Below are 11,614 nucleotides of genomic sequence, written 5' to 3'. Positions count from 1 at the left end.
CTTCCATACGCTCGCTTCTTGTCCTCCACATTATTGATAAACATTTATTTTGATAAATATTTTTAAGTCCGCTTGTTTCTGCATAAATAAACGGGATTTTTGTGTATGAGATTCGTTCTAATCGCAAGCTATTTGCGCAGCTGGGAACACTGAGAACCAGTCGCGGCCGACGCCATTGTTTAGTGCGTGGTGCGTGGTTCTTCTTAGCTCGCTATTCTCTGGATGAGAATACGTCTGCGTGTGTACGCTTGGCGCAGTACCACATGTAGCTTAAACTCGGGCGTAAAGTGGACTTGACGCGGTCCTTGCGGACCCCGTCACAAGACTCGCTAAGAGGGATAAAAAAAAAGGAGGCCCAGCAAAGACATGTCCGGGCGGCCCTTTCGCGGCGGCCGGCGCGGTGGTGGCTACTTTCCCAGGGCCCCGTACCGCGGCCGGGGCCGGGGCTTCAGAGGAGGACCCTTCGAGGGCGGCCGGGGCCGTGGTCGGGGAAGGGGTGGCTACGGATACAACAAGCGGTACGACGACGATCGGGACCGCGACCGGGACCGAGACAGGGACCGGTACAGCAGGGACCGGTACTACTCGAGATCGCGTTCGCGCTCGCGATCCCGGACCCGCTCTCGGTCTCGGTCTCGCTCTTACTCGAGGTCGCGGTCTCGCTCGCGCAGCCGCTCCAAGACACCGCAGAGGGAGACGCGGACACGCAAGATGCCGACCAAGAAAGAACTCCAGGAGGTGAGTCCCCAGTAGTGCATTCCGGGCTCCACGGATTCCCTGTCATTCCTCCAATGGTGCAGCTGAGAGTCGCCTTCGCGTTTGATTAATTTCGTGCTTGCTGGAAACATGCTTTTTACTCTCTCTGTCTTGAAATAGCAGCGTGCAATGTCGAAAGTAAGCGCATTGCAAAAATTCAAGTGCCATGCAAGATGGTAGTCAGCAGTACTTTGGATATGCGATTTTTTCGGTACGGACAATCTAATATTGGGTCGTTTCTTGGGCTTTTCACTGTGTCAGAGTATGGAAGTCAACAGTAATTGCAAAACCCGTCGCAGTGGCTTTGTGGCTGTGGGGCTCGGCTGCTGTGTCCGCGGCAGCAGCATTTGGATGGAGTTAAGATACAAAAGGGGCCCGTGTGTTGTGCGATTTCTGCACGTTAAACCCCCGTCCCTTACGGCGCCTTCATATGGAACTTTGGGAGGTTAAATTGCACATATCACATTGCCTTAGCGAACGAGAGGAGGCAGGTTGCCTCATTTGGGTGTCGCTTAGCGTTATTTCCAGCTGTTAATTTTGATCAAAGAAGCTCATTTGTTGCCCTTAACGACCCCGTGTTGTTGTTTCGAAAGCCCAGGACCCACTTTATTGCTTGTAACCACTGAAGAGTTCAGTAAGCAATTTTGCATAGTTGGCAGCTTTAGCCTTTTGTTCTCATTCAGCACTGTTTGAGGCTATAATATAAAGCATTCATGCCACCTGCCACAACGGCGCCGCCACAAATCTTTGTGTTGGATCTGGAGAATGCTGCAACAGAAGGCCATTTTTTGTGGCCACCTGTTGATGCTGAGTATCAGAAAGACAAGAGCGAAAATTAGCGCAGACTGTTGCCACTTGGTATTTCAGCTAGGCGGAATATGTGACGTGCTGTAAATATTGGGGCATTTGATGAGCTTAGCCGCCTCTAAAGTAATACAAAGCCCATGCCCTTAGCAGATAGAGGTTGCTGCTTATCGTTGTGCCACTACTGCTATGAGAATACGCATTAATCTCTCTGACTGGAGCGCAAGAAAAGTGGAAGCGCAGGAAAACTTGCGAGGCGTTTTAAAGATGCCTACTAGCTTTTCTAAGTGTACTGAGGTGCTTCCTATTATTTTCTTTTTGTTTTTGATTGTTGACAGTGTGCATTGTGTACTCTCATCAGACATTGTCTCCTGGTTTGGTTGTTACATTTTTGTGATTATGATTATTGATGAATGTTTCAAATCATTACATACATTTGTATTGACCTTATATGAATGGAACTTGAACATGTCAGTTTTCACCGAGCTTGTCACCAGATTCAGATAAGCAGATGAGGAGATTTGCTTGTATGTTAAAAGAAGACGGAACTAGCGCTCATCCTGTCTTACTTCCTTCGTTCTGTGGTTCTGCACTAAGTCTCTTTCTCAAAATGCAATACCAACTAGCCCAAAGCTCCACTTTGCTAACCGACGCTGAAGAGTTCAGCTGAGTTTTTTGGCTCCTGTGAGTGGGTAGTCTGCTATGTTTGTTGAAGTCGCTGTTCGTCTACGGCAGGCAGCATGAAAATGAAAATTGGGTTTGAGGAAAGGAAATGGCGCAGGCAGTAACTGTCTGGCTATCTCTGTAGACATAATAAGGAGGGAGTGAAAGAAGAAAGAGGTGCGGTAGTGGAGGTCTCTGGAATAATTTTGACCACTTAGGGATCTTCAACAGCGTTTTTTACGTTTTGCATGCTTTGTTGTTTTTCAGTAGTCTGTTTTCAGTAAACATATCTGTTGTTTGTCCAGTTGTGTGTGCTGTTTTTTTTTTTTTTTGGCTGGTTATATCCCTTTTAAGCATGTATTAGCAGCAGGCATTGCTGAAGCATCAGATAGGCTATGCGGGCCATGCATAATGCATAGCTCCGGATTAATTTAGACTGCATTGGGTTCTTAAACGTGTGCTCATATTGTGCGCCATGGGGGCATTCTTGCATTTTGCCTCTTTCGAAATGCGGTCGGCATTGCCTGGGTTTGATCCAGCGACTAATTTGGCGCATGACAATCTTGGCTCCTGCTTGCTTTGCAATGTCAGGAATAGTTTCCAGACTGCATGCATTTTTCTTGTATTCAATTTTGTAACTACGAAGAATAATGTATGCTCCTCGGCATGCTGTGTCGTCCGTAGTCCCGACTTGGAGAGAGACTATTGGCAAGCAAATCGTGCTTTGAACTGAACTCAACACCTGCTGCCCTTCATATTCACTGCATTATGTGAGAGGTGTTAGGTCCGTGTTGACGCGCAAAGCTGATAACTGTAAGGCGATACAGGTAGGCAGAGCTCCGAATTTGACCGGAAGCGTCACGCTGGCCTCCACCCGGCAGATTGACAGACTTTGCTGGACTGCTTGATTGGCTGCACCTATCAGTTTCGGCCTGAAGCACGTTGGTCCTACCTGGTTTCTCCGTGAGGTTTATCCAAAAACGGGTGCAAGGTTTCCACAAACAGTCGGCGCCGATTACCATGTCGTAATCCATTGGCTGAAGGGCCTCCTTCAGGGGTATTTGCCGCTGCATTCTTGAGTTGAATTGGATGTATTGGACTATGGTTAGGACCAGTGAGGGTGTACTAGTGTGGGTACTATCACGCTTTGTAATGGATATCAAGCAACAAAAGGCTTTCCCTTGTCAAAACAGCAGTTGGGTGAGCTGTTGGGGTGCGGTCTGAAATGGAGTGAAGTTGGCTTGTTGCTTATTGACTGAATGAGACCAATTCTCTTCTTTAAACTGCAATTGAAAGTGATGACTTAGGCTGGAGGAAGAAGAAAGTGACAGCAAATTGGTTCCACCTTCTCACAAAAAGAAGCTGCAACAAACTGCTTTATTTCAATTAGGCCAAGCCAGAAGTTGACCCTTTACATTGCTGCCGACTAATTGGCCACCAGCTGCCGTCCAAATATTATGAATTTCACCGGGTCATGATTATTTAAAGGCAGACACTGGTCTGCGAGCTGTTATTGCTAACCTTAAGTATCTTTAGTATGCATACATAGTTTCAATTCTCGCCCATAATTTATTTTTTGTACTGAAAGCAGATGTGCATTTTATTTTTGCCTACCAGTCAAGCACTTCCAACTAGTTGGTCGTGGTTTCGAATTTTTACAAAGTTTTCGACAGTTTGCCCACAAAGGGATGGTAGTACATGTCCCCTTCAAGGATGGCGTGTACATTTGTACATGTGTCGTACACAATGTCATACCTACAGAATGTCATACTATTATAATAAAGTTTCAGAACACGCGAAATCGAAAGAGCAATTTGAAGCCAAGCATGCAAAATAAGTGCAAAAAATCGTGTAGCTCAGGTACTGCTCCAGTCACGGTGCATTTTCTTTTTGTAGCTGCATGTGGTTTAAAACACTTCAAATGTGCTCATTTGTTTACATGACTAGTTATTATGACATGAATAAGTAAAAACCAGCATAATTGAGATCCTAAAACCAGTGTGGAGTTATGATGTGGGTAGAAGTGAGGTGTGCAGAAACCGCAAAATTTAACGTCTGAGAGGACGGAAAGTTTTTTTTTGTCCAATCTTGACGCGCTCCATAATGAAATCTGAAAATTTCAATGCTTTCGCCTCTGTGGATAACAGTTCACGCCTTAAGGTGGATGTGGTGTTCAGCTTTTGAACGGCACTGTATTGTTTACTCGCAGATTGCTGCCGCCGTCACAAAGTCAATCAACAAGGAGAAAGAGCAATTGCTGAGGCCCAAAACACCAGTTAGGACACGGTCTGGCTACATAGATGCTCCGAGCTTGGCCAGCACGCGTCGAAGCCTGAGCCCAGTCGCTCGCAATGACAGCCCCTATGAATCATCCAGGGACTATGGAGTCTCAAGGCCCAAGACCCCACAGCACAAGCCTAAGGACTCGGGGGACTCGGGATTCAGGTTGGTGGTGGCTGCGTCCTCTTTGGCGACTATTGGTTTTACCTCTCTCATTATCCTCAGAATTAAGGGACACTTGGGTGAAGACCTCTCTCCCAGTCCTGTCCAACTGTCTGTGTGTGTCAACGACCACATCTACCCTTCATCCATGAACCTCTTTGCCGGATTAACTCCATCTGATCCTTTTCTGTGATCTTCCTCATTCTTCCTTCTCGTTCTTTTACTGTGAGAGCTGTCAAGGGCATGTTTTTCTGTTCCGCGGTGGCGGCGTAACACGAAGGAGGAAAGGGGAGAGGCAGTGGCACGAACTAGCGCTTACACTGTTCAGCACTCTATGGACCCGTGGTGCCCTCTGTACGCAGCGATGCGAAATAGTGCTTTTCACTACCACAAACTGCTCTCACATAGGTAGAAACGTCTGTTGGTGATTTTTGTTTTCATCATTCTTTTTGTCACTTTAATGTTTCACTGGTTGTCTAATCTGTAGTGTTGTATGCTCTTCATAATGTGCAAAGTAGCATGGAACAAAGTAACAGGCAAGAAAGCACGCAGACAATGCTTGTCTCCACTCTTTTGATGCACTTCATCATCGCAATTTTAGGTGACCATCAGAAACTGATGTTTGCTGCCTAATTTCTGCTGCCCTTTTATCTTTCAACATTACACCTATCAAGATCCTTTCCATCATTTCTTGCAGCAAGTGGTTTTCTTCCACCATATTGTAGGTGTCCATAAGACATGAAAACTCATCGGAACCTCTTTTGTGTATGCAAAATAGATATATATGCAAAGTATGTGCTCTTCAAGTAAACATTTAATGGCAAATTTTGCTAAGGTTTCTCCTTTTTAGTTATAGAGTATAAAACTTGAAACTGAAGACCCGTCAGGTGTGACTCAGTGCTGATTATGACAAATTTAATGGTGTAGTGCACCTTTACATGACACTCAAGCTTTGCAATGTTGTTTGCCAACCTAAGAGATTTGGAAGTCAAAAGGTAAATAATCCTGAGTGCTTTTAAATTCATGTTTTATTGCTTGAAAGTGCTCCAGGTTGGAAATTTTAATGCTCCAGACTGCTTCTAAACCGATGTTCCTTTGCCCCAAAATGCTCCATATTGTAAATGTTGGTGCTTTGAAAATTGCTTCAAATTGCATTTTGCCATCACTGCAGTGTGAAATTTTAAATATTTGAGCTTGCATGGGCAGTATGCATTCTGTCTGGATATAACGCACCACTGAGGTGAAAGTGGGCTCTAAGGCAGCGTCATTGGTCACTTTTACGTGCGAGCTTGTCAAGTGTTGGGTATGTTGTATGTAAGTACAAGCTCCCTCTACTAAACAGAATGGTGATTCAGCACTCTTTGAGATGCAGTTGCATTGAACTGTTTTAATTAATAATGAGGGATATTTCTGGTAGTACAAAGACAAAGTAACAGAGTGGAGAAAGGTTATGTGAGGGAAAAAAAAGGACCTTAGACGAAAAACACAGAAGTTGCTTGCATTTCACAATGGGGCTTGTGTGGTATTTTAAATAAGCGTGTGAACAAATATGTGCAGGGCCCAGCTGCTGGAGTTAGCCTTAAAGGAGAAGCAGAAGCTTGGCCTTGACAAGCTCGACTCACCGCGGAGCTCCAGTTCTGCTCTGAAGGCAATTCAGAGCTACTCCGGCACACGTTCACCGGAGGAATCTGACCACGAAGACCAAGCGCCGCAGGACCTTTACGATGACCTCCCCAAGCCTCTGTTCCCAATAGCCAGCAAAGGTGGCTCGGAGTCAACGCGGAAAGCAGGGGGAGGCAAGCTCGTTTCATCGTTTACACCTGTGGAAACACGAAAGAAACCCATTGATGACATCTTTCCGGATGTTGACGAATATGAACCTCGGCGTGATGCGTGGGAGGACCGCCGGGACAGCAAAAGCGGTGGTGGCAGCCTGCGCATGGATCGTCGCCCCGATTCACGTCCCGAGTCGCACCGGCCCGACTCGCGCACTGACTTGTATGCGGACCTGCTCTCAGAGAGCCACGGAGGTTCGCAGGCGGAGTCAAGGTTTCACGGAGAGAATAGCAGGAGCCAACGGCAATCATCCACGTTGATTCCGGGTCTAGGCATCGATGACAACATTGACGACGAAGACGCATTCCTCTACGGAGACGAAGCTCCGAGTGCAGCGCGTACGCCATCCGTGCAGGAAAAAAAGCCTTTCATCGAAGAACCGCCCAGGAAGAAGCCTCTGCCTCAAGAGTCATGGATGCCAACGTCGCAGCGCTTTTGTGCCGCCCCCGCATCGCCAGATGTGTCAGACCTGACCATCGACCTAAAGCTTCCGTTTGATCGACGCAAAACTGCCGAGTCAGTGCGGGCGGGAAAGATGTATCTCGAGAGCAAGCAGCAGCGCACTCCTGAGCCACCTCCTGTCCAGCGAGGCAGCCGGCGCATGATGGACCGCATTCCCGATGACCCAGAACCGTTGGAGACTTCTTGGAAATCACAGAGGCATCGGACGCCATCACCAAATCCAAGCCCACCGCCCATGGCTTCACGCGCACCCAAACCATCATCCTCATCCAAGCAATCAATGTTGGGCTTCAACTCCATTGAATCGATGAAGCAAGAACTGCGCGAGCTGAAGATGATGCTTAGCCGAGAGAAGGAAGCCAAGGAGGACAGTTACGAGCGTGAGCGCAAGAGGTTGAGGTCACCCTCAGAGGAGGGTTCTTACATCCGAGCTGCTCGTAGCCCAAGTCCTGTCAAGCGTCGGCGCGAAAGTTACTCGCCAAGTCACCGACGGCGTGGACGAAGCCCTGGTGATAGCTATCGTAGACCTTCACCACCGTCATACCGCAGGGAGCGACGCGAGAGTCCTTACTACCGCGGGGCTGCGACGCCATCCGCACGTCGATACTCTCCATCACCAGCCAACAGCCTCTCGCCGTCATCAGACCGCTCGATGGGAAAGCGCTGGTCGCCGAGCCCACCGCCGCGGCACGTCTCCCGAAGGCAAGAGGGCCGGACTCCAGGACGTCGGTGGAGTCCCGAGAGTCCGCCACCCAGGCCGCGACGAAGCAGCCTGGAGAGAACGCCCAAGCACCCTTCATCCCAAACACCGTACTATCAGGGATCGGCACCCCCGACACAACCTGGCTACTACGAGCAGTCTGCTGGTCCACCTCTGATCCCGCCGCCAAATTTGTCTGTCCCGCCACCAAACTTTCCCATCAGTGCTCCACCACCCCAGGCAGCACCCTATTTTGCTGGATACCCACCGCCTGCCCAGGCACCACCGGACTATTCCTACCCTCCTCCAGCATCTCAGCAGCAGCAGGCGCGCTCCAACCTCCGCGTTGTGCCACTCCACAGTGGGATGGATGACTCCATGGTGCCAGTGAAACAAGAGGCGTCATTGTGCACATCCGTTAAGCAGGAAGAGAGCAACGTGGTGATCGCCAAGAAGCAGCAGACGGTGACTCAGGAGGAGATTGACAACTACCTGCGCCTTGTCGAGACGAAGGACAGTTACAGGGAAAAAATCAATCTTCTCAAGCAGGAGCTCGTGCGGCTGGGGAAGATCCAAAATGAAATAATGCGGCGGCGGCAGCATGATCGGTGAGTCTGGCCATCTTGTGAGGGCATCCCAGTGCTTTGGAGATGCTGCTGTTATGTCTGCTTCTGCTCTTTGCACACCTTCCTGGCCCGATCATCAAACCGGGCAACAACTAGCCCACTGATGAGTTTTGTTTAAGCTTCAGGGAATAATTGCCCCATACAAGTCAATTTTGAATATAAGTCAGTGCCCTCCTCACGCCCGCTTCTGAAAGTTGCATCTCGCGTGGGCCAGAAGAAAGTGACAAATAAGAGACCTTTCTGCCCCCCCCCCCCCCCCCCCCCCCCCGCCCCCCCCCCTTGCCCTGGGAGCGTCTCTATCTTTGAGACATATCGTATATACTCATCTAAGGGCCGCACCCCCAACTTGGCAGCCGGTAATTCGGGGGAAAAAAAAAAGTCAGCCAAAATAATTCCCCGCATGGTTCGTTATACTGGGAGCTGATAGACGATAACTGTCTGTGACACTGTACGACCACGCACGTGTCGTCCCACGTGCCGGACTCTGCCTGGGACCACAAACATGCAGTGCCTCAGCGCTGCCAACTCATCTTGTGCGCTCGGCGTTCGCACCAGATAAGACAAAACTTTCTGCTGTGCAAAAAAACTAGAATGGGGAGTACCCATTCTAGTGGCCTATTTCCTTGCCGGGCTTCGGTGATACACACCGTAGGAGCGCACCATTCGCGTGGTGCCCAGAGGCCTTGCATGCTTTGCATTGAAGCCACAGCAGAAATGCTTTGATAGTCGTGATTTACTATAGAAGTAACTTTGTTACCAATTAACCGTCATACAATAATGTCACATTAAAATGGAGTTTTGATTTCCGCAAGGCCTTTGACAGCGAAGAGTGCAAAAACCAGACCAGGTGAACCCCACCTCACGCTGACAGCCGCGGGTTCCACGTATGTGTCGCGCCACTTCGAACCGTCGGACAAGGCATTACTGTGATTCGAGCACCAGATATTTGGAGGGTCTTGATCTTAGCTTAAAATCTCGTGACGTTTGCTGGTAAACTGATTGGCAGCCTGTATTACTTCATGCACTTAATTTACTGCGGTCGTCAGGTGCACGTCCTATCATTCATTTTTTCAGTGCATTATGCATTTGAAGGATTTGCAGGGAGTGCTGCACTAATTCGTCACGAAAATGCGTGTTGCAGCATAAAAAAGGTATTATGATGAGGGCTCTGCTTTAGTCGGAAAAGTTTTAAGGAAAAATTCTGGTCCCGTGTAAGGACCACACCCTCACATAAGTGTGTACAGTAGCTTTTTGTGATTCCATCTTTGGTTACCTTCCTGTCATGGACTTCCTGCGCAGTTGAAAACTTTCCTTGCACGCTTTGGCAACACATTTTCCGTGGGATGGCATCGCGTTGTGCACGCAGCTCAAAGTAGTGGATGCACAATGATGCAGTTGTGGTGCCAGCAGTTGGCGACAAGTAGAAGTAAATAGCGATAAAACAGTGCATCTTCCACGCCTTCTACTCTTGGTAATGGCCCTGCGACCTGTGACTTTCCTGGTATGCGGTAAACTGAACTGCCAACATTCGTGTAGTTTCAGTGTGGTTTTGTGTTTTGCTGCAATGCCGGCAATGCACTCCCCGGAGGTTCCCGGAAGTTTGCTTTTTCCCTACCTACTGCTCATTCGGGAAAGCGCCCACCATTGCGAGGGAACAGGGTAAACGGGGCTGAGTCCAAGAATTTCTTGGCGGAACTGTTTTCAATGCGGTTTAGTGTTGTTTTTTAAAATATCTGGAGCTTCCTACGACCTGGCAAGAACGGGCAGTGGCACGAGATGCGTAGTACTCGCGGCTAAGCCAAAACTGCCCACATCGGAGAACACCGGGTGGCCAACGTTAATCCAGAGTCCCCCGTTGTGTAGTTGCTCCCTACACTTTGCTCTTGAAACCCGTAAATTATTTTTGTTCCTTACTGCATGGTAGCAATATGCGAGACATTCTGGGCCATATGATGCTACCACTGCATGTCTTCACGAAGAGGTCCGACGTCCACCTAGTGTCGAAAAGAGAGCATGTCCATAACTGACATGTGGACCAGGGCATGTGCCATCTGTGGTCATGCAGTCTAGGTGGATGTGGGTACACTGACAAGGGATGGAAGGGATGGGGGACAGCTGCTTGCCCTTGGGGAAGGGCAAGAAGTCTGGGATACCTTCCATGACTACTGCCTGCTAGTCTCTTATGCTGCATTAATACCTGTGTTGCACGGGCACTTTCAATGCCCATTTAGGCAATGGACATTGAACTCAACGGGGATCAACCGACGCCACGGCAGTTTTCAGTGACCGTTTAACTTGATACGGGATCGACTGAACAGAGGTTTGCAAAAAGTCATAGGAATCTCAAGGACCCTTCAGAGCAGTCTCGCGTGCTATCAACTTTGAAGGAAACAAAATCATTTTGACTTAATTGTAAAATTTTAAACCACATTAACCTTTTAACTGCTAAATTAATTCCCAGAAAACGAACTAGATCTCCAAATTTTTTAAGTAATCATTTTTTTCATGTAATTTTGATTCTGAGAATATATTACTTTATTGGTTTCTGGTTAGAATGAACGCAGAAATTAAAAAAGAAAAAGCTGCTCCTGAGGGCGGCTTTCCATCAATGCATGCCATAGGAATATGTTACAACGTACTGAAATGCGCCGTATTTATTGACCTGATACACTGTAACACACTACAAAGTGCACAGATGTTGAGTTGTTCTTACACAAACAAGATTTCATTGTTAGTAGTTAAAGTGCTCCACACAGCGCATCACCGTCATCGCTGTCGCTCTTGTCATCATCTGAAGTCGTCTTCAGCTCGCAAAGTCAGAGTCACTGTAGGAAACAAATGCTAGGTCGCCAGCAATGCTGCTGTCGGAACTGATCAAAGCAGCAGCTCTATTTTTTTTTAGGGACGTCGCCACTGCCGGCATTCTTCATGCATGACATCATTATTAAATGCCTGTTATCAAGCTTAAGCTTAAATTGTGCTAAAGGCGCGAAAGGTCTTTTTTTTCATAGACAACTTCCGCCCTCTGGTGCTGAAAATTGCAAGCTACACAATTGCCGGCCATAACTCGTCTTTGGCAGTGAGAGCAGCATAACATCAGGCTGGACAAGTGTGACTCGTCATTGGTGATATTGATTGGTATAATCTTCCATGAAGACTACAGCTCGTGGTTGGCGGTTAAAGGACTAATCAGGTCGTGACCTAAATTTTTGTTCGATTGTCACGAAGACAGCTCCACAAACTGTCTGGTGGTCATATGTAAACAAACCGACGCTGTTCTTGTTGCGCGGCATAGCCATAGAAGTGCCCCACAAGTGCTGCAACG

At 48.1% G+C, this 11,614-nt stretch overlaps 1 protein-coding gene across 5 annotated transcripts in view; it reads left to right on the top strand.

The window, feature by feature from the left end:
• Nucleotides 1-158: 158 nt before the first annotated feature.
• Nucleotides 159-11,614, top strand: part of LOC144104749 (uncharacterized) — a 38,969-nt gene continuing 27,513 nt past the window's right edge. For all 5 annotated transcript variants that reach the window (XM_077637922.1, XM_077637921.1, XM_077637920.1 and 2 more), the window contains exons 1-3: nucleotides 159-738; nucleotides 4,433-4,668; nucleotides 6,223-8,271. In XM_077637922.1, the coding sequence (XP_077494048.1) occupies nucleotides 367-738; nucleotides 4,433-4,668; nucleotides 6,223-8,271 (2,657 nt within the window). In that variant the 5' untranslated portion in view covers nucleotides 159-366. The remainder of the gene's footprint in view (nucleotides 739-4,432; nucleotides 4,669-6,222; nucleotides 8,272-11,614) is intronic.

This window comes from Amblyomma americanum, chromosome 9 (genome assembly GCF_052857255.1).
Source record: "Amblyomma americanum isolate KBUSLIRL-KWMA chromosome 9, ASM5285725v1, whole genome shotgun sequence".
NCBI classification, from domain to species: domain Eukaryota; kingdom Metazoa; phylum Arthropoda; class Arachnida; order Ixodida; family Ixodidae; genus Amblyomma; species Amblyomma americanum.
Note: the sequence above shows the minus strand (reverse complement) of the source record. Positions and strands in the feature narration are given on the sequence as shown.